Source organism: Bidens hawaiensis, unplaced genomic scaffold (genome assembly GCF_021521415.1).
Source record: "Bidens hawaiensis isolate Kalapana, Puna unplaced genomic scaffold, B.hawaiensis_p1.1 tig00002423_1, whole genome shotgun sequence".
Classification (NCBI taxonomy): domain Eukaryota; kingdom Viridiplantae; phylum Streptophyta; class Magnoliopsida; order Asterales; family Asteraceae; genus Bidens; species Bidens hawaiensis.
This window is the reverse complement of record NW_027491133.1, coordinates 2,374,499-2,398,506: the sequence shown is the minus strand read 5'-3', so window position 1 is coordinate 2,398,506 and position 24,008 is coordinate 2,374,499. Positions and strand designations below refer to the sequence as shown.

The following is a 24,008-nucleotide window of genomic DNA, read 5'->3' as shown; positions in this document are numbered from 1 at the left end:
CATTAGCCCCGTAAAAAATGAATATGAATGGGTGGTGCCAGAAGACCATGTGCCTTTACTCCCTCCGCATATGGATAAAAGACAAGCCAGTCGACCACGTGAAAATAAACGTATCCCGTCTCGTGGTGAGGAAACAACCCCTAGTTTTGTACCCGATGTCATGCAACATGTCATACAAGTGGAAAGTGTAAAGAACCCCTTCAATCTTAGTTGCATGTACCCCATCCACGAAAGTTCCAAAAGACATAAAATGTGATCAGGGATACGGCTGGCGGAACGACAACTGAAGCTATTGACCGGGTTCTAACTTTTGATTTGAACGACTTTTAGAGTTACAAATTAGGGTTGTGGTATTAAGTTATGATGTGTGTGCTACAAATTTGGTGTGTGGTTTATGTTATTTTGGATGTTGGAATACAGTTGTAATGGAGATGCTGAAACGATCAGCCCACTTTTTTGGTTGTTGAAATTTAATAGATGGTTTATGTTATTTTAGTTGTATTGTATGCATGCAATATAATAGATAGATGGAGTATTGTTTGCTGTGCATGCATGCTTGTATTGTGTGGTATGCATGCATGCATGCATTTTGTTGGGTTTCATGCATGCATTTTCTCAACTCAATAAAGTAGCCAACATTGAAACACAAAAAACAATACAAATAGATACCAAAACAAATACATTACATAGCACCAAGGTTAACATTGTTTGGATACCAAAAGTTACATACCAATACACTACAAATACATACCAAAACATAGCACCAAAATTAACATGTTTGGATACCAAAAGTTACATACCAATAGTCTACAAATACATACCAAAAGAAATGCAAACGAAATGAAAGCACCAAAGCACCAAAAGTTACCATTGTTTACTAATTTGGTCATTTTGGACGCTTCAACCTTGTTAATAAATTTGGGGGTTTTCTACTTTCTTCAATTAATTTGTCTGAAAATGGTGGAATCAATAGCTGCAACTTACTTTCTAGGGCATAGTCCAATTTTAGGGTATAGTTTGAAAGATCCTTCCTTCAATCAAATTCCGATATGCCCGAATCGATTGCCCCGGTTTCGCTCAACCAAAACCTGGGCAATGGAGTTGACCAAAGAGGTCTATAGTTTCAAAGAGAGTTCTGATTATGAAACCGATGCTAGTGTTGACCGAAAGCCCGGGCTATGGCCACCTAACAACAAAACTGATAACCCGTCGCTGCATATCCCGTTGTTGAGACAAGAACGAATGGGGTGCATGTGGTTAGGTACGATATTTGAGTGGGAGGGGGTTATTGTTGAAGACAATCCTGATCTCGAGAAGCAGTCGTGGATTGCGCTTTCGCAGGAAGAGGGTAAATCCCCGCCTCCTTCGTTTATGCTTTCGTGGATCGTGTAACACCCTTGGCAAACACAACATCGTACCACTCTTAGGCAAATCCCACATCGGCCGTGGACAAGAGAGATCCTTGGTTCATAAGTAATGTCCTGCCTCTTAACATCACCAATGCGTTTTGGGCTTAGTTGGCTATGGAGCACATGAAAACTCCACGGTTAAGCGCGCTTAGGTGGAAGTACTACTAGGATGAGTGACCACCTGGGAAGTCTCTACCTGGGCAACCAAAAACAAAGCTGTGAGTTCCCGGATGGGCAACCCATCGGGGGCAAAGCTGACAATATTGTTGGTACGAGAGGCCGGGATGTTACAGATCAAAGGGATGAAAAATGAGCAGGCGATTTCGGAGATCCTTTGTTGGTCAAGAGACCCGAGTCAACTTAAACGGATGTCGTTAAGAAGGGAACAGATTTATCAAGCGTTACAGGGTGGGGTGTACAGGTTTCGTGACGGGTCGAAGGAGTTTTTGAACGTGTTGACCTGTTACGATATTCGCATGGCGTTAGTCTCGACACGCCCGAGAGATAATATTGAAGAAGCTATCGGGTCGATTGGGATAAACGGGTTGTTTAACGTGGTGGTGACTGCTGAAGATGTGCATAGAGGGAAACCCGACCCGGAAATGTTTGCGTATGCGGGTCAGTTGTTGCGGTTTATACCCGAGAGGTGTATCGTGTTTGGTAACTCAAATTTGACGATTTATGCGGCTCACGAGGCTAGAATGAAGTGTGTGGAAGTGGCCAGTAAGCATCTGGTTTATGAGCTAACGGCTGCTGATTTGGTTGTGAGGTGGCTTGATGAGCTGTCGGTTGTCGATTTGAAGAATCTTGCAGATGGAGTTGCAGGAAGAAGATGACCCGTCTTCTCGGGTTGCTATTGATGATCATGATTTCTGGTAATTTGGTATGTATGAATCTGTACAGTAGGTGATGCTCATGGTGAAATTGTGCATCAGTTGGTTATAGTTTTATGATAAATACATAAATGGGAATATGGGGAATGAAAAGGGAACATGGTAGTCTGCATTTGATTACCATTTGTAATTGTATGTGTTATTATATATGTGAAATTTGCATATAAATATTTTACCTACATAGTTGTTGCACCTTGTTTAATCTTTATTTTCCTTTTTTTATTACATGTGAAGTTGAGGTGATTGATCCAATGTTTAATAATTCTAACAAAAAAATTGCAAGTTTCTTTACAGACATAATGTCTGCAACATTATTCTACATTGATCACAGTTCTTAAAAACATTTAAGTAGTGCTAAAAAATCAAGACTATGTCTTTCATATAATATATATGACTAGATGTACATAAACATGTCTTACAAATTATCCAAAATATTCTTCTGACCTCTAAAGGTGCCCAAGACTATGTGTGAAACATCACATAGTTATGTCATATTAAATTGAAGAAGCTATCGGGTTGTTTAATGTTTGTGGCAGTGGTTAGTAAGCATCTGGTTGATGAACTCGGTGCTGATGATTTGGTTGTAAGGTGGCTTGATGAGTTCTACTGATCCAAAGTTTTAACGGTTTTAAGTTTTTTTTTTACAAAGACGAGTTCTACAACATTGTTCCAAAAACATTAAGCAAAGCTAAAACACAATATAGTCCTCTAGTCCTTTACACGAGTTTATTACGCATGACTAGGGACTCAAACCAGCGAATCTCATGTTTGACTCTTAACGAGCCAGAAATTCACACCCATAATTAAGAAGTAGTAGGTGATTATTTCAACTTGGTCATCTGCTAACTTGATGAATATTATTATGTTCTGAGATCTTTTTATTCCTCTTTTGCAACAAAGTTCATGATGCTCTTAAGTCTTTCAAAGTAACATCGAATCTAGTACAATAAGCATTTTAATCATTGCATGTTAAGCTTACGAAACAGGAACCTTTTCATGAATCTATTCCACAAGTTTCTGCACATCTCTCTGCATAATAGTCAAGTTTACAGCTTTTAGAGAGATACAAAAAATAGTTACACGCTGGTTTTAGAACTGATTCTTAGAATGTTTTTACCTCAATTGTGAGAGGTGAAGTTGTCGGGTAATAACGTCCAACAGGCTTCCTATCTTTACCGACCAAAAATTTGGCAAAGTTCCATTGAATATCGTCCCCAAAGATCCCTCGTTTTCCTGACTTCAAGAACTTATATAGCGGTGCAGAATTTTCACCATTCACTTCAATCTATCAAGGATTTCGAATTTATATTAATATACATATTGATTTATGTAAGTATATTAACTCAAATGTTAATCACTAAATACCTTGTCAAAAACAGGGAACTCGGATTTGAATCGAGCGCAAACAAACTCTAGAATCTGCTCGTTACTCCCAGGCTCCTCATCCCCAAATTGATTACATGGGAATGCCAAGATTTCCAAACCTGTATCAAATTCTTCAAAGACATATGCTTATAACAAAAATCAAACAAGTTGTCATAAACAAACGGAACCTTGATCTTTGTATTTTGCATAGAGTTGATTCAACTCGGTGTATTTTGGATTGGTCAATCCGCTGCCACAAAGATTCACCAATTTATAAACAAGATTCCATTATCATTCAATAGTACCAAAAAAAATTGAATCATATTCATACCATTTGGAGACAACATTAACTACAAGTAGAACTTTGCCTTTGAATCAATCGCCATTCGAAGGTCAACATTGTTTCCATTAGCATCATTCATAGATTAAAGTTGGCAATCAAAAGGGGCATTCTTTTACTTGGATATCAATTTTTGACTTTCCAGGTCAAACTTGCTATCTTTAAAATACAAATATGTTATGGATTTGTTGTAAAATTTACACCACTTTCTTTTGCATTTAGACTTTGTTATATTCTAATTCAAGTGAAGTGATAAATTAGATGTGGTTCAATGGTAGAGCCCTCACCTTACTAGTGAGAGGTAGGGGTTCAAATCTCACTATCACCAATTGATATGGGAAATATGTGGGTTGACCCTGGCTTGCCAGGGTTCGAGTCATGATCTCACGCTGTCATGCCGTTTGGCGGGCGTGGGAGTCGGGTTTTATCCGGGGAATCTCTCAATAGGTGGACCGCTAGGGGCTCCGTCCGTCCAGACTCGTGGCCGGCTCAGGCTACCGTTGGTGTCACACCCCGACCAAAGGCGGCAGAACATGCCGAGGTGTAACGATTGCCCATAAGCGCATGACACTAATTAAAACGACAATATTTAACAAACTCATTTCATTTCACAACATCGAAAATTTCACATACAATATTCAAGAGATAGTCATTACAATATATGACAAAATATAGCAAATCAAATATTGTTCATTTTTGCTAATAACTTAAAGGTCTTGACATTCGTTTTCTCCACAAGCATCTAATCAACCGAGATGTAAACCTGTAACATTTCATAAAATAAAGTTTGTCAACACAAAGGTTGGTGAGCAATTCATAAGTTTGAGCAACAATAGTATATAGTAAGAAAAGCCACAAAACTAGTATACGAAACAATAAATAAGAGTTATAAACTTAGATAAAATAGTTATCGCTAACAAGTTAGCGACACCCAACTATAAGGGGTTGCCAAATAGTTTAGGATTTTATAGTTATCGTTAATTGCATTACGTTAACAACACCTTGCCATGAGGGGTTTCCAAATGGTCTAGGATTTATAGTTCCACAATCCAAAATCGATAAACACATAGGCAAATAAGCATAGAACACCAAATCGAGCAATTATTCAAGTAAAGTATACAACAACGTTTGTGGTTTTAGACCCAAGTATAAAACATTTAGTTTAGATAAGATGAAATTTCACCCCCAAAACAAAAGATAGAAAACGGGGTATGAAGTTACTCACGTTCAAGTAATAAACTTGAAAGATTGATTATTTGGAGATTTGCCGGAACGACGAGTTTAACGTATGAAGCCTAAATAAAAGAAAGTCTTGGATTTAGAAAGGTTGTCTTGAAGATCTTTAAATAAAATAATTGTTGCAAAAAGTAAACAATTAAAGTTCAAGGTTTATAATGTAACTATTTAAAAATTTATAATAATAGCCTTTAAAATGTAAGTTTGCTCGAAACCGGGTTAAAGTACTAACCTTAATATTTACTTAACCTATGTTAAGTAATAAGGTGAGAAAATGCTAAATGCAAGTTCATTTGGGACAAAGACACTAAAACGGGTCTTTAACGAGTGTTCGCGTTGTTGATTCGGGTCTTGATAATTGGTCAAACCCAAAGTCAACTTTCCAAAATAATGAATGTTATGAGATAACTCAATAAAACTTTATAAGATTTAACCAAGTATGCAGATCTATTGTTTTAGAACTAACAACGTACGTTAAGCGAGTGTTCGGTTTTGTCGGTCCAAACTATGTTATGTGATCAAGTTGGATCCAACATTTCCAAGTACTTAAGAAAATAATTAAAATCATTTTGTTAACTATTTTTAGAGAAATATACAAGTCTTGATAGCTAAAAACACACTTGTGTGTCTTAAGCGAGTAAAAATCGGATTGGTTTGGTATTCATCTCACAATATGTTGCTTGATGGTCTTCACATGCCCAAATATCATAGATCTTGTATAATAATTTATAAATGAAAAATATTTAAGTTTTACAACTAAAAAGTTAACAAGTCTTTTAAGCAAAAGTTTCGGTTTGGTTCGGTTTCCATCTCCCAACAAGTTCATAGATGGATTCCACATGCTTAATATCAAATTGTAAAAATAATTTTTGAAACTCAAATCTAACATTAAACATGTTTAAACAACTATTTTAACAAAACTAGTAAGCAAAAGTTCGGTTCACGGTTTGGACTATTTACGGTTAAACCGAGGTTAGTCTCTACAAACCCCCACCATGGAACTTCATAAATATGACAAACAAACTAAAAAGAGCATAAGTTAAACAAGATTAATATGTGCAAACAAGTTATGTGTGTGTATATATATCAAGAACACGAAGTCCTCCATGAAACCTTGCCTTACGAGGTCCGAAACTTAACCAACCGGAGTCGGAGAAGTAACTACCAAAGGTAACAAGGGGTGTGTATATATATATATATATATATATATATATATATATATATATATATATGTTGTACCACCTTAAACAAGTATTAATAAGATGCATAAGCCAAATAGAATGAAAGATGAAACTTGGTTTGACATTTGGAAGTCAAACCTTCAAGAACTCATAAATAAAACAACCTTGGATCTATGAAGTTTGAGAGAGAATTTGGAGATGTAGCAAGAGTAAAATGAAGAAGATGGGTGTGTATATATAGGAAAGGAGTGAAGGGTTGGGTATAAAGATTCTTTTATGGTTTGCATGAAAATGGGTATGTTTAAATGGTCAAACAATGCATAATATAAAAATCCAATATATTTTATATTTTATATTCTAAATGACAAAATCCAATATTTTATATATCATGAGTTTCGGTTTACAAAACGGTTCGGTTTACAACATAAAACAATACAAATACGAATATAAACAAGACTCGAAATTGGCGAATGTCACATTTGGCCAATGGGGACGCGTACGGAGTCAAAAAAAAGTTTTCAAGTGAAGTGACCACATTTTCCTGACTCATCAAAGCACTCACGCTAACAAACTTCAGCTTGAAATTTAGCATAGTTGACTTGAAAAGTCAAACCAGGAGCTTCAAATCCCAAATCCAAGATTTGTTTCCGAAAACAATCCTTCATCAATGATTATCAATGGTTATGGGTATTGATCATTAAACTTGAAAAAGTGGAAAAATTTGAGATGATGATTAAAACTAAATCATCTTTTTAATGGTTGAATAAATAGTTTACCTTGACTGTAACATCATAAATGGATTCAGGTTTATTCACCATGAAGATCGGAGCTATAAGTTGTGCTGTGATGATGTCTTTTCGTATTTATTGCAAGTCAGCAACATGAAGACTGACCTTTTTTTTGGGATGTGTTATTCATACACCCTTTATAGGGTGTATATATAGATAGGGTGTGTGTTAAGAGGGTGTGTAAATAACCAAAAAGGGTGATACCATGGATTTTATTTAGTTCAGCTGTTTCTATGCAATTTTCTATCGAAGTTTCATTTATGATTGAAGAAGAAAAAAATTTCTTCACCCGAATCGAAATGCATACATTTGTCTCATACACTATAGGGATGATGAGAAGAGATATATTTTACATCCCAGGGGGGCTATATTATGAGATTTATGGACACTATCTAATAATAAGAAGTATAAAAAAAGAAATTCTTTATATATATAATCATAGAATCGACTTGATCATCAGATTATAGATTATAAGTTCATAACCCAAGCCCATTGCCATTTTGGGCGGAACAGATCTACTAATTCTTTGATTCCAGTTAGTAAGGTTAGTAAGAGGGATCTTGAACTAAGAAATAGACCCTAGCCGTTGCCTTTTTTTTTCAGCCCAATTGCACATTTGCACTTGCCCTTTGGTATTCGTCCCCAAAAAAACATACAGTGTTAAAATATCACAAAATAAGAAATAGTACTGAGTTTGTAAACTTTTGATGATAGTAAATTTAAATTTAGAGCATACAAATTCAATCTATCAAAAAACATAAGTGAAGATTATATAATGTATGAAATGTTTTAGGTTGTTGTGACTTGTGAGTGAGTGAGAGCGAAATGTAATACAATTTTGTATATTTGAAACCTTAATATTACACCATATAATTTTTTTAATATATTTTGAAAGTGGTTGTGAGTAGGTATGAGCAAAATCGATACCGGTATTGTCGGTACCGATCAGTACCAAAGTTTTGAGTTTCGGTATTGGTATTTAAGGTAAAATTCGGAAAATACCGGTACAAAAAATTGCAATTTTTGGGATCGAGATTTTCATTCCTGGTTGTGAGTGAAAGAAAGAAACAGTAACAATAAATGTATAAAAATGTATTGTTTAATTATGCTGGATGTAAATGCTCTAAAGATATTGCTCTTTTTATAATTTTTAAATATTTTTTATTGTTAGTTGAGAGTGAATGAAAAAAAATATAAAAGAGTAGTGTATTTTTAGTGTAAGAGTTAGAGATGCAGCTGAAAATGCTTTAAATAACAATGAAAAATGGTGATATTCTTTCTTATTTGGAGTTTAAAGAATCACCTTTATGTAAGGCCCCATAAGGGGGCTCGAAATAAACCTGAGGGGTTTTTTTTTGAGTGGGTCGCAGGAGGAGGATGTGAAAATTAATCGGGTTTCTTGGCAAAAAGTATTGACTTCGGTGAATAAGGATGTGTTGGGAATATGCTCGTTAGACGAAACAAATCTCACTATGCTAGCAAAGTAGTGGTGGAGATTTAAGAATGAGATAAATGGATTGTGGAGAAAAATTCTATGGTCTTTACACCACTCAGAAAAATCGTGGTCGTTTGTTTCGGCAAAAATTCCCTTAGTGGGTCTATGAAAACATAGAATTAAAGTTTTGTGCGACTTGGCAGAACTAGGGGTGGATCTATGTAATGTGTTGAGGCATGAGGTAAGGAGTGGGAACAATACATTTTTTTGGCTTGAGCAGTGGCAGGGGATCCCACGTTTATGCTCAGTTCCCCTTATTCTTCGAACTTGAGACTAATAAAGGGTGTAAAGTTTCTGACCGCCTATTAATGAACCTAGGGGAAATATGCGAGCAATGGGGCTAGTCGAGGGCACCATATAGGCCAGATGAGATTTATGAACTTAGAAACTTGTTGAGCCTATGTCAACAGGTAAGTTTGTGTGAGGGGGATGATAAGCTACTATGGGATTCAGACGATGAAGTGGTTTTCTCGGTAAAGAGTTTAAAAGGGGGTGGGGGGGGGGGGGTGGGGGGCATATTTTTTAATGGAATAATTTGTTCCTAAAAAGGCCATGATGTTGGCTTGAAGAGTGAAAATGGAAAGAATACCGGTACTATTTTCTTTGGCTAAGTGCAATGCGCCGGTGATATGTCTGATTTGTGAAGAAGATGTCGAGTCGGTGGAGCATTTATTCGTATCTTGTCAATTTGCTTAATCTATTTGGAGTGTGGAGAATTGGTGTAACTGTATAAGGTGCCGTTTATTTTTGTGTTCACAACTCGTGACTTGTTGGAATTATTTAAATACTCATTATTTCCTAGATGGAGGGTAAAGGTTTTCCATGCGATTTGTTTGACAATAATTTGGTGCATATGAAAAACAAAGAATAAAGTGATATTCAGAAGGCAACTGACTTGCGTAAGTAGCATGATTGGTGAAATGAAAACGAGTTTCTTGTGGGTGAAGAATGGAGCAAAATTATTAAGCTTAACGTGAGAGGGAGTGATGTACCTTTAAGTAAGTACATGTATTCGGGTGGTATGCATGTTTTGATGGTGTTGCTTGGAGAAATTGTAATCGCATTGGTGGTTTGGTGGTATGTCGATACTAGTGTTTATCTTTGGTTGGGGTTAATACTATAGTGGAGCAAACCCCATGAGCTCTAAATAAATTGTATTAAATTCACTATTTTACGACTATTTAAAAAAGAAATTGAATGATTCTAGAAAATGGGCTTATAAACATGTTCCGTAAAATTGTGATCAAAAGCTTTCTTCCCCTTAATTAAAATAACGAACATACTCTCACATGCTAGGCATTTGAGAGGCTTCTCAATTAAATATTTTGCGTTAGTGTAAGTACCTAGATGTAGGACTGTTCAAAGGGTAAGACCCGACCCTTTTACCTAATACCCTATCCATACCCTTTACCCTTTTAAGAAGAAACGTGGACCCTAGACCCTACCCTCTAACCAATAAAAGGGTCGGTTATAAATAAGGGTTTCAAGGGTCCAACCCTTTACCCTTTAAGACAGTAATCACATCTCCTTTTTCTGCATTTACTAGTTCCATATCTCATAAATGACTTTAATATATGAATCCTAGAACAATTATACTTTCATTTAATAACATAGTAAAGTTTAACTTCGAAAGTTTATCAATCATTTGAATTGATGCAAACAATATTCACATTCACAAATTACTTGTAGAGAACAATTTAGTGATTTTCATATATATGTTTCCATTCAGTAGTATGACCCTTATTTTTATTTTTCTTAGTAGTTGAAAATTTCTGATGAATCATATATGAAATACAAACCTCTCATAAATTTCATATTAATCGTGAATCTGGCGTATATCTATCTAGTAAACGGGTCAAGGGTTTGAAAAAGGGTCGGACCCTTGAAACCCTTTTACCCTTTAAAGTGAAATTTATATACCCTTTACCCTACCCATATTATTTATTCGGGTCGAATTAAGGGTTTTAAGAGTCGGGTAACCGGGTTTTAAGGGTCCGACCCTTATCTTGCTCACCCCTACCTAGATGCGTTACTATAGATAAATCATATTACCCAAATATATTACCTGAAAACCTTAATACTTAAGTCTGTCACTTTTTTAAAACACATGCACTAATGACATAATTAGCTCTAATTTAAGGTTATCTAGAAACTTTTTCATGAAAACCTAACAATTTTATTTGTTCACCTCTTGTTATAGGCATCCAAGACTTTAAGTACTTGCATCTATTGGCTGTTAAATGCTTTGCAATTTGAAGACACGTAAGACACTGACGGATCCAAGATTTTCTTTCCAATGGATTCATATTGTAGTGAGATTTCTCATAACAAATATTAGAATTTTGGCTGGGTAGAGTCGGGCCAATGTAAATAAAATAATATACAATATCATAATAAAAATACGTAAACATTAGAAAACACGCAATCATGTCCTTAGAGACTTGAGCCGTGATTCCAGTCAATAGAAAATGAAAACATAACCGGAGTAATAAGAGCGATATGAGATGTAATAAGAATTCTGCATTAATGAAAGTAAACAAAGAAACACATAAAAATGATTGAAAAGCAAACCAAATGAACTATTTGGTACATGAATGCCGGTCATTAAAGAAACATGGTAGCTCCAATAACCAGACTCAAAGAGTGTTGGAATATTTGGTCGGTTCGGGTCAAGTCAACGCGGACCGACCCGAATATGACCCGGTATGAGTTATACCGAGGGTAATGAACCTTAAGCCCACTTAATCATTAACTGGGCCTGACACAATCAATTAGAAAGATAGGGTAGTGGATTAGGCTTAAGATTGGTACTTGGGCTCAAGCCCAATGGGTTTAATTTAATTAAACCCTATTTTTCTTTCTATATATAGAACAATATATAGTTAATAACAAGAAGAACACACCAAACTAAAAAACCCTAATCACCACCCTTAATTCCGGTGCTGTTTTTCGGCGGCCCGGTTTTCCGACAACCTTTTTCCGGCCATTTGAGATTCCGGCAGCCACTGATAGACCGCCACCGGAGTTCCCTTTGAGCTACCGGACCTCCGCTCCCACTATCCGCGACCGCCACCAGCCTTTAGGGTGGTCCCGTTTTTCCGACAGTCCTCCGACGCCCCATTTGCTACAGTAGTGTTCGACTGTTGTTGGTGTTTGAGGTTGTTGCCGCAGTTGTTCGCCGCCACATCTCCACCAAGCTGTCACCGGAAAGGCCATCGGAATCCGCCGCCGCCGCAGATAGCCGCCGCCGGAATAGCCCGGAGATCTTCTTGATTGTGTCAATTCCTAGCTCGGTTCATTAGCTCTCGGTGTTTCTTCCCGGTTTTGATAACCGAGGTATAAATCTATAAACTATTATCTATGGTTGTGATTTATATATATCGTACTCGTATATAGTTGTAACCGGATCCGAATTCGAGTTTCGGTTTATGGTTCGTTTTTACTCGCTTATTCCACTGCGTTTTGGTTCGTTTTATATATTAATAGATTTAATATTACTTAAACGGATCTAATACACTAAAACAGATTTTTATTGTTTAACCGTTTTTGTTCCGAACTACCGTTGAAACCCAACAGTGGAATCAGATCCGCGGTTACAACGTACGAGTCGATACCGGTTCGTTTAAACCGGATCTACATCTCAAACTTTAAATCGTTTAAAGTTTATTGATCAAAATTTGATTTCGGGTAATTTTGGATTCGGTCAAAGTTTTTTTTATTTTATTTGACTAAGTCAAAACGACCCGAAATTTTTTTATTTTGAATATGTAAATCCGGCCCCGACCTATGTTTGTTTGGTTGTGTTTGGTTGTTGAGCTTGTTACTTGGCTATGTGGATGGTTCAAAATTGTAAACGGTTATTATTTTATTTTTCGGTTTTCTTTTGGCCATATTGGATAGTTCAAATTTGTAATATGGCAAATTATGTTAGTGTTATAAATTTGTAATAAAGAAGACGCGAAGATAACGAGGATGGGTTCAAGGATTTCTTGGAGTAAGTGGGAGTTCGGATAAGATGACGTGATGCACGAAGAAGTCCATCCTTGTGGTTGTTTTGTGTTGTGAACCCCTTGACCCGATCGATCTCCCTAATTGGCTCTAGCGAGACCGATCACCTTTTTGGCCATAAGGATTTACATATTATTATTTGCTATTGTGGTTGCTTGGATTGCTTATAATAGGAATATAATATCACCGACCTAATACCAAATAAATTTAAAAAAATAAAAAAAAATAAGCATTTTTTATTAACCAATTATGTTTTGCAAATTAAAAGCGTTTTGATTTCCAAAACTAATAACTTAATACTTTTATTATTAACTTAAAAATTGGTTAGCCGTATTGCGACAAACTTAGTTTTAATAGGTTATTTAAAACTAAGTGTCCTGAGAGATGAAAGGGTTCATCAATTCGTCCCAATAATAAATACAGTAAAATTTGACTTTTACTCTATTCGGTAATTCTAAAATTAATCCCAATTTAAAACCAATAGTTTATTTCAATCATACTACAAGTCACACTTGAGACATACTGCGAAATTTTGAGTGTTTAGAGTTAGAGCACCGCACTTGTTTTCTAGCCTATCCCATCAAGGTGAAAGCGTTTCGTTGACACATCCAGCTCTTTCACACGTCACTATACTAGGACAACTATTACTTTACTCTTCTGTTACCACTACGTGAATATTAGCTTTTGGCCACACACATGCTATGGGCGGTTTGCCACACTTCGGTCTAAATGTGTAGCTAAAGGTCGCTTTCGCCACACATTTGTTATTCGTGTGACTAAAAACGCACCTTTAGAACTAAAAACACACATGTTAGAACCTTTAGCCACATATATTATATTCGTGTGACAAAAACACACATGCTGGAACCTTTAGCCACTCTTATTCAATTTGTGTGACAAAAAACGCAGCTGTTAGTCACATTTTCACAAAAAAATGTGATATTTATTAGCCACACTTAATAAACTGTGGCCAAATATTATCTATGCTTACAATAATTTGTTAATGATGTGGCTAAAGCTAATATATATGGCCACACTTACGGGTATATGTGACCATAGAGTATTGTTTGTTAGCCACTTATAAGTTTTATGTGTAGCTAAAAGTTAACGGTGACATTAAGACAAAGCGTGTGATTATTAGTAGTTAATGGTCACACTTTAATTGTTTCATATGTGGCTAAAAATTAATAAATATGGTCACACTTAAAGGTTTATGTGACCATATAACATTGTTTGTTAGCCACTTATAATATTTGATGTGTGGCTAAAAGCTAATAGTGACAACAAAACAACAAATGTGACTATTATTAGTTAATGGCCACACTTTATGCTTCATGTGGCCATCATCTTCACCTCCTCCCAACTACAAACCTAATTCATAAACATCGATTGAAGCTCAATACTCTTCTTCATCACTTTGCTTCTTTCTCCAAACTTCATCAACCATCATCCGATAAAATCTAACGGGGGTTTTAAACATGATTATTTAGAACCCCAGAGATGTGATAAACATGTTAGGGTTTGAGTTTTGTTGAGAACAGTTGGCTGACAAATTCGTTCTTGTTTATTGATTGGTCTGTAACTCGATATTAAACAATTATTATTGATCGATTCTTGATTTACGAATATAGTATTCTGAGTCTAGCTTCCAGAAAGGTAAATTTTGTAATTTTTGGATGAGTGTTGAATACCTTTTATGATTTTACAAAAACATATGTCAAAGCTGATACAAGGAGTTATATTCTGGTCCATTTTTCGGACACCATAACTCCTTAATGACAAACCCAAACGGGTTGGTTCCACTTCTGGAACTTAGTATTATGAGTTTAAAAGATAACCCAATTGGTCTTACACAATTTGATTTAATGAGTTGATAGAACCATTAAATTAGTTTTTGTTGCGCAATCTGCTGAACTGTTAGTACCTATCTGTAATGGTTGAATTATTATGAGTTTTCTATGCTTGAGAAAAATAAAATAAAAATTGTTTGAGAAACCATATTCATATTTCATACTGTGGTAAATTTTGTAGAATTTATCCTTAATCTTTTCTTTGTGAAAAAAATCAGTTTGTACATGCTAGAATCTGTCTCGTGAACTGATTGATCATAAGTTAAGTTGTATGATGAATACTTGGTTGCTTTGCCATGATATGATGTGTGGATACATGTTAGAACTTTCGATACTGTTGACATTACTTATTATCACCAACGATTCGTCGGGTCAAGTTTGTGTGTGTGAGTTCATACGTGGGTCTTAGAGTCATGTGTTGTTGAACATACTCTCATAACTTAAAACACTTGTACTAGGTAACAGTTAGCGAGTCAAATGCATTCATTTGGTTTTGAGAAAACTTTGTTACTGATGTGTAGTAAAACACACTTACTTTCCTTATGATTTTTTATCATGGTTTTTATTCTTAATTGTTTATTTTATGAAAGTATTGGGGGTTAAGTGCAATAATTTACAAAGTTTGAATGTTAATTGTAGGTTTATAAAAGATGGTGAAAAAAGAGTTGAGTTGGAAGATTCTAGGAGCCTTTTTGGTCAAGTTTCAAAGGTACAACTCAAGGCCCGACCCAAGCCCACAAGTTAGAAGCCTTACATGATATTATATTAAGTTAAAATACTTAATTTTCTGCCATTATCCAGCCCTAAATCCCGAAAATAAAAAAAAAACCCTAACTTCCTACATAGTTCCGATCGGCAGCAGCAAAGGAAGAGAAAAAAGAACTTGTGGCGGCTGTGGTGGCTGTTGTGACGGCTGGAGAGGAAGAAGAACACCAAGGAGAGTCTTATGCAGCTGCTAGGCATCAAATACATTCATAAACTCAGCTCAATAACCTTAAGTAATCATTCATAAACTTTGTTTCTTGTTCAAGAACCCTAACTAGTTGAATTGATCTTTTTCTTTGGATTGTTTTGCAAGTAATTGATTGTTTGACTTTGATTTAGTTATTCTTGGATTTTGAATGAGTTTGATTATGTTTATGTTGATGTTTATGATGTTTTACTTGAATGTTAATGGCTGTCCAAAATTAATGAGTAGCTAATCTTGTTTGTTCTACCTAGGTTTGATGAATATTGTTAGGTTTTGACTAGTAATATGGATTGTTAATGATCATGGCTTAAATTGTTAATGTAAAGTTTGATTTAACAGTAAATTAGATTGTGTTTAGTGGCTGTGTTTTGTTTGATTATACCTAATAACCTCGTGCTTTAATTAATTGAATCGGTTTTGATTAGTTGTTGCATGTTTAAGGCTCTTCACTTTGTGTTTAGGGTTTATTTGCGGAAAGTACAACAGTAGGGATAAGTGGGTAAATTAATTAGATAAAATCAGTTGTGAAACACCTTCTTAGAGACCGAGAGGTGATAAGAAGTAAACTCGTCTCATTACTTTTACTTGTTAGAATTAAGATCGCGCGAGAGCGGGTTTTGCTCTTGTCGGGTTTAGATGTTTGAGCGATTAGTTGGTCTAGTTTAAGTTAAGTTGAATTGTTCCTCTATCCTTGGTTGCGTAGTATTCGTTTCCATTAGGCTAGTGTGTCGGTGAGACTGAGAGGTGAGTCGGCATTAGAACACGTTAATAATTTGTTTTCCCGGTTTGTTATTAAAATCAACTAAAATAAGTTAGAGTTTCTTAGTGAGACCGAGAGGTGATCTGACCTTCTTGAGCGAACCTTAGTTGTGTCATCCTTTAGGACCGGTGCCGTGAGAGTTTTCAATCCATTGTCTTGTCATCTCCTTCAATATGATTCTTACCTAGGTAGATGTTTTTATCACTGCAGTCAAAGTTTCTGAAGTTTTGTCAAAAGTTTTCATTTAGTTAAGTTAAGTAGTTAAATTAAATCTAAAAAAAAATCAATTAAATATTTTGGTGAGTCTTGGTTAGAGTTTAGTGATTATAAACGTTTTCACGTGTCTTCGAGTTTGATATCCGGACTTTCCTCATCTGTGCTATACGCGACCGGTACACTTGCCGTTTGTGTGAACTAGGATAGATTGTTTGGTTTTTAAAGCTTAGTTGCGACTTATGTTTTATTTATATATATATATATATTTTCGCACATCAGTTACACGCGACACCAGGCTTTGGATTGAAACCACGGACATACTTGCATACTGGTTTTGAAAACACTACACATTTGCCTATACTTGTTTTCTGGATTGAAAACACAAAACGTTTTGATGTATTGGTTATGTAACCTGCTGAAATGGGCAAAAACGAGCTGAACTGCTGATTTTTTATTGTTGAATTGCTGCAAAATTGGTCAAAACGCGTTGAAACGATCTGTTAAGTGCTGAAACGAGCTGTTAACTGCTGAAATGGACTGAAAAATCATGAAACGAGCTGTTTAACATGATGTTTGCTGTAAAAACGAGCTGCTACGTGCTGAAACGATCTAAAAGCTTGCTGAAACTAGCTGTTTAACATGCTGTTTGCTGTTAAAACGAGCTGTTCAGTGCTGAAACGGACTGAAAAGTCGCTGAAATGAGCTGTTAAGTGCTGAAACGAGCTGTTAGGTACTGAAACGGACTGAAAAATCGCTGAAATGAGCTGTTTAACATCATGTTTGCTGTAAAAACTAGCTGTTACGTGCTGAAACGAACTGAAAACTTGCTGAAACGAGTTGTTTAACATGCTGTTTGCTGTTAAAACGAGCTGTTAAGTGCTGAAACGAACTGAAATATCGCTGAAACGAGCTGTTTAGCATGTTGTTTGCTGTAAAAATGAGTTGTTAAGTGGTGAAACGAACTGGACTGGAATATTAACTTTAATGATAAAACTAAAACATTTCCTCCGTTTTCCTTGTAAAAAAGACCCAAAACCCGTTTTGACCCGTTCCGACCTTGACCCATTTTGACCTGGACCCGTTATGACTCGAACCTTTTGACCCTGACTCGTTCCGACCCGAACCATAACAACCTTTTTTTTAGTTGACCCGTTCCAACCCTGACACGTTTCGACCCTAACCCGTTCCAACCCGTAACCCGTTTTGGCCCAACCCAGCCCATTTGTCACCCCTATGTTTAATGTATATCGATAGGTTAGGCGAGTTGTACCACTTAAGTCACAATTTAAAATTATATGCATAATGGGCCATTAGAGATTTCAAGGCCCAATATGGCCCATTAGGACATGTATGACTTGTTTTTATCTATTATGGTCTAATATGACTCCCTATAACACGATATAACCCTTAAATATCTAATGTTACATATCACATGCCATAATAGGCCACTAAGAGATTTCAAGCCCTAATATGGCCCATTAGAGCGACTATGACATGAAAAAGGATATAATGGGCCACTAACACCAACAAGGCCCAATAAGACCTATTGATGAAAGTATCACATGTTATCGGCCATTAACATCTAACTCTGACTAATGGCATTCCTATACAACCTTCTTAGAGCAACTATGATGTGATAAAGGCTATAATGGGCCACAAACACCAGTTAAGGTCCAATAAGGCCCATTGATGAAAGTATGACATATTATTGGGCGTTAACCAAACTATGACTCACTAAACTCATATTCAACCCTTTTAGAGCAACTATGATATGATAGAGACTACAATGGGTCACTAACAACAATCAAGGCCCAAGACGGCCCATTAATGCAAATTATGACATGCTACTGGGCGTTAACACCAACTATGAGTCACTACACTCCTATACAACCTGTTAAATTAACTATGACATGATATAAATATATTGGGCCATTAACAACAATCAAGGCCCAATATGTTCCATTAACAAAAGTATAACATGTTATAGGGCGTTGACACATGACTATGGCTCACTACACTCATATACAACCTCCTTATAGCAACTATGACATGATTGGTGATATAATGGGCCACTAATACCAATCAAGGCCATTTGATGAGACCAACTATGACTCACTACACTCCTATACAACCTGTTAACGTAACTATGACATGATAGAGACCATACTGGCCATTAACAACAATCAAGGTCCAATAAGGCCCATTGATGAAAGTATGACATATTATTGGGCGTAACCAAACTAGACTCACTAAACTCATATTCAACCCTTTTAGAGCAACTATGATATGATAGAGACTACAATGGGTCACTAACAACAATCAAAGCCCAAGACGGCCCATAAATGCAAAATAGGACAGCCAACTATGACTCACTACACTCCTATACAACCTGTTAACGTAACTATGACATGAAAGAGATGATATTGGCCATTAACAACAATCAAGGCCCAATATGGCCCATTAATAAAAGTATGACATGTTATCAGGCATTGACACATGCCTATGGCTCACTACAATCATAAACAACCCTCTTGTATCAACGGGGACATGATAGATGCTATAATGACCACTAATACCAATCAAGGCCCGTTGATGAATGTATAACATGTTGGGCCATTGACCCAAATCAAGGCCAAATAAGGCCTATTGACGAAAGTATGGTGTGTTTCAGGTGTTAACACCTAACCATGACTAATGCCACTCTTATACAACTCTTTTAGAGAAATTGTGATATGATAGATGCTATAATGGGACACTAACACCGATCAAGAACTAGTATGACCCACTAATGAAAGTATGGTTTATTGGGCGTTAACACTGATTACTACACTCTTATACAACTCTTTTAGAGCAACTATAAATATTACTTGTATTTATTTTATATGTTTTTATATTTATTATATAATTTCTTATATTATTAAGGTTTAATTAGTTGTTATATATATATATATTTATTTACACTAACAACTCTTTATTTTAATTATTAAAAATAAATTAAATTCATATTTAGTTCATATTAATTTCACTCCTCAAAATTTCAAATTAAATTCAACCCACTTTTTTCTTCAAAAAATTTTGAATTACCCTCACATTCTTAAATTTTATTTGACCACATATTTAACATACCTTTTTTTCTTTCTCTTCATTCCTTCTTATTATACTTCTTCTTCATCTCTTTACACCCACCATAATCTTCAATCATTAATTCTCTAATTCACTCAATTTTTAACCAAATCCTTTGATTCCGGGCTCCAATCTAACTATTTTTGCGAGAAGAATTCACGTGTGGTGTCGGTTTCCATCAATTATATCTCGATTTTTGCCAGATTCGTGTTGAGTGTGAAGAACCCTAAGAACCAAGTTTGGGGATTTTCAATTTTAAGTGTTATTTCTTGTAATTGAAGCTTAGTACATCTTCTTTCATCACTAAAAAGGTATGTATTTCACTTGTTTGATGACAACAGTTAGCTGATAGATTCGTTTTTGTTTATTTATTGGTATGTAACATGATGTTAAACGATGATTACTAAACGATTTTTGATTCTGGGATATAGCACTATGAGTCTAGTTTCCAGAAAGGTAAAGTTTATAATTTTTGGACACGTTTTGAATAGTATTTATGATTCTACAAAAACACTGGTCAAAGCTGATTCAGGGAGTTATATTTTAGACTGTCTTTCCAACACCATAACTCCCTAATGAAAAAACCAAACAGGCTGTTTCCAGTTCTGAAAGTTAGTATTATGAGTTTTGAAGACAACCCAATTGGTCTTGCACAATTTAGATTAATGAGTTGATAGAACCATTAAACAAGTGTTTGTTGTGCAATATGCTGAACTGTTGGTACATATCTGTAATGGTTGAATTATTGTGAGTTTTGTATGTATGAGAAAAATATAATAATTTTTTTTTTGAGAAACCTAATACATATATTCAACTGTGGTAAATTTTGTAGAATTTATACTTAATCTTTTCTTAGTGAATAAAATCCGTTTGTACATGCTATAATCTGTCTCATGAACTAAGTGATCATAAGTTAAGTTGTATGATGAATGTTTGGTTGATTTGCCATGATACGATGTGTGAATACATGTTAGGACTTTTTAGTACAGTTGACATTGATTATTATCAAAAACGAGTCGTCGATTAAAGTTTTTGTTTGTGTATACATTATGTCTAATGTGACTGTGCGTGATAGTCATCGTGCTTTGAGGTTTCGTCTCACATTAACCCTTTACTAGTTATGATGCTAATATTTCAACATTAACCCTTTAGGTTCAAAAAGTTAGAGCCGAAATGGAAAAAGATGAAAGGAAGTCAAGAAACGAGTTGGCAGAACGAGTGAAACGAATGGAATAAATGGAAAAGAACTTAAGGAAAATGAAGAGAGGAGACAAAAACAATTTGATGAGTTTATGAGAAAGTTTGAGGTCGGTAGTAATTAGTATTAGTTCAAATATTTTGAATTCATAACTTATTAGTGAAGGTTTGTTAATGTAAACTTGTTTTGAATTTATGTTATTGGGTTTGTTAAACTTATGAAATAGCTACATTTATCTATGTGTGACCAAAAGTATGATAATAGCCACACTTTATATTACAAAAGCATTATGTGTGACAAACGGTAAGATAATGGCCACACCACAAACTACAAAAGAGTGTTTGAGTGGCAAGTTCAAATTTTTAGCCACATTGACAATAACCTCCAGTGTCTATAAGATATGATTGGCCACACAATACATCACTATGTGTGACGAAAAGTTTGACAATAGCTACACTTTAAATTAGGAAAAACATTATGTGTGACAAACGGTAAGACAATGGCCACACCACAAACTACAAAAGAGTGTTTGACAGGCAAGTTCACATTTTTAGCCACATTGACAATAACCTCCGGTGTCTATATGATATGATTAGTCACACAGTACCTCACTACGTGTGACGAAAAGTTTAACAATAGCCACACTTTAAATTACCAAAGCATTATGTGTGACAAACGGTAAGACAATAGCCACACTATAATCTACAAAGGAGTGTTTGAGTGGCAAGCAAACATATTTAGCCACTTTTAATGTAATGTCCAGTGTCTATATCATATAATTAGCCACTCTATTATTAAATTTAAGTGGCCATTTCTTTGCTATATCCACACGGTATAGGTCACAATGAAAGCTTAACACAACCCTATTGGCCACATTATTGTAAAATTCATGTGGCTGAAATAATAATTCACGTGGTTATATACGTGCAATGGTCACTCATAGGAAATAGTCATGTGGCCATTTTCTACCGTTTAGCCACACTTATTGGAGATGCTTCTTGATGGCCAGCAACTAATGCCTATACCCTTTAGCCACACTTATTACCACATAAGGCCACTAAAAACCGTGTGTGGCCATATCATACCCACGGTGTCGCGACCTTTGGCCACATATGACCTGAACAAAATGTGTGTGGCTAAAGGCCTACGGCCACACTTTTTCGTGTGGCCGAAGGTCAATTTTCACGTAGTGTACGTGCTACAGCTGTCTGGAGACTTAAAGTGGGCAAATATGAGGCTAAACGTATCTATACAGACAATCGTTGTCTCTATAGGCCTCACAACCGAGAGTTGTGCTCTATTCACAATTGACAATCGTTGTCAGTCTGCCTAACCATTTATTAATGTTGTGTGCTACAGCTGCCCTTAATAACTGGAAGCCAGATTCTCATGCTCCTATTTCATTAATGTTATTGGGTCATTAATAACAGGACTACAACGTCGAAAATACTAATCAAATTTACTTTTGCTTAATTAATCAGATGTCGTCAAACAAAAACTCACCCTACGCCCTTAAGACTATCCTTGAGAAGGATAAACTGAACCTGACCAACTTCATCGAATGTCACCGCAACTTGAGACTTCTTCTCACCATGGCAAAGCGCCTGCATGTTCTCGATGAACCTGTTCCAACCGAGCCTAAAAATAACACAGCCGCTGCTTGAAAAGTTCTTGAGAAGCATAAGGATGACTCGGCTGATGTCTCCTACATTATGCTATCCTCCATGACTTTTGAGCTTGCTAAAGGCTTGGAAGACTTTGGTGCCTATGAGATGCTTGAGCAACTCAAGGGCATGTTCCGGAAACAAGCCCGTCAAGAACGCTTCGACACCATGAAACAACTCATTAGTTGCAAGATGGCAGAAGGGTCTCCCGTCAGTGCGCATGTTCTTAAGATGAAGGGGCGCATCGATCAGCTCAAGAAACTTGATTATCCCATGCCCGATGAGATGGCAGCTGATTTCATCCTCAACTCTCTCCCCAGCTCTTACGACCAGTTCGTAATGAATTTCAACATGAATGGCTGGGTGAAGACAGTGCAGGAGCTTCATAACATGCTCAAGACGGCTGAGATGAACATTCCTTCAAGGACCATTCAAGTTCTGATGATTCGAACTGCTAGTGTCAAGAAGCCAAAACCAAAGAATCGGGGTTTTAAGGGAAAAGGCAAGAAGAAAGTTATTGTTGCTGCCAAGTTTGCCACCAACACTAACAAGAAAGTTGCAAAGCCACCACCACCGCCCTTTGAGGAGCGCCAGTGCTACAAATGCAACAAGATGGGGCACTGGATGCGAAACTGTCCCGATTACCTTGCTGAGATTAAGATGAAGAGAGACAATGGTGAAGGCTCTTCTCGGGGTATTTCTATATAAGTTATTGAACTTTTCAATGTCTCTAGCAACACATGGGTGTTTGATACCGGATGTGGTTTCCACATCGTTAATGTCTTGCAGGAGCCTGAGAAGTTGAGGAAACTGAATAAAGGCAGCATGGAACTAATCGTTGGAGATGGGAAGAGCGTACCGGTTCTGGAAACTGGAGTATTTCATTTTACTTGTCCATCTAGCCTAGTATTTCCTTTGAATAATTGTTTGTATGCTCCTGGTTTGACCAGAAACATCATTTCAGTTTCGTTGTTGTTTGAACAAGGATTTAAGTATGTTTTTAATGGCATGGCTATTTCTGCTTACTTGAATGATATCTTTTATTTTGAGGCTAAACCTCGAAATGGTATTTATGAGATTGATGTTCAAACTAATAATAACGTATATCATCTTTCAAAACGTATTAGATCTGGCATCAATGATACTTTTCTATGGCATTGCCGACTTGGCAAAATAAGCAAGGCAAGAGTTAAAAGACTCCAATCCGAAGGGATTCTTGAATCCACAGGACCAGACTCCTTTGACAATTGTGAGCCTTGCTTAACTGGCAAACTCGCCTAAGACTCCTTCACTCATAAAAGTGAACGAGCAAGAGATCTGTTAGGACTCAAACATACTGATGTATGTGGACCTTTCAGAACCATGTCTAGAAACCATGAAAGATACTTCGTTTCTTTTGTCGACGAGTATAGTCGATACGCTTATGTGTATCTTATGAAACACAAGCATGAAACTTTTGAAAAGTTCAAAGAGTTTCAAAACGAAGTGGAAAACCAACTTAGTAAACCATTA

General features: G+C 36.1%; 1 protein-coding gene and 1 pseudogene across 1 annotated transcript; one reads left to right on the top strand and one right to left on the bottom strand.

The window, feature by feature from the left end:
• Nucleotides 1-957: 957 nt before the first annotated feature.
• LOC143619309 (5-amino-6-(5-phospho-D-ribitylamino)uracil phosphatase, chloroplastic-like) lies at nucleotides 958-2,504 on the top strand (annotated as a pseudogene).
• Nucleotides 2,505-2,941: 437 nt separating this feature from the next.
• On the bottom strand, nucleotides 2,942-4,089 carry LOC143619241 (putative glutathione peroxidase 8). The gene is made up of 5 exons (XM_077091216.1): nucleotides 4,022-4,089; nucleotides 3,856-3,917; nucleotides 3,668-3,786; nucleotides 3,420-3,587; nucleotides 2,942-3,331 (listed from the first exon to the last, which is right to left on the bottom strand). Exons 1-5 carry the CDS (start codon nucleotides 4,087-4,089, stop codon nucleotides 3,305-3,307), a joined length of 444 nt encoding a protein of 147 aa, XP_076947331.1. The 3' UTR covers nucleotides 2,942-3,304.
• Between the last annotated feature and the right edge of the window lie 19,919 nt (nucleotides 4,090-24,008).

What these genes read in the sequence shown, in the direction of transcription:
- LOC143619241 (XM_077091216.1), bottom strand. Translation starts at nt 4,089, where the DNA reads ATGAATGATGCTAATGGAAACAATGTTGACCTTCGAATGGCGATTGAT. An exon ending in TCAAAGGCAAAGTTCTACTT is followed by an intron (nt 3,918 to 4,021) that starts GTAGTTAATGTT and finishes TCTTTGTGGCAG; the next exon opens with CGGATTGACCAATCCAAAAT. An exon ending in CTTCACCTCTCACAATTGAG is followed by an intron (nt 3,332 to 3,419) that starts GTAAAAACATTC and finishes ACTATTATGCAG; the next exon opens with AGAGATGTGCAGAAACTTGT.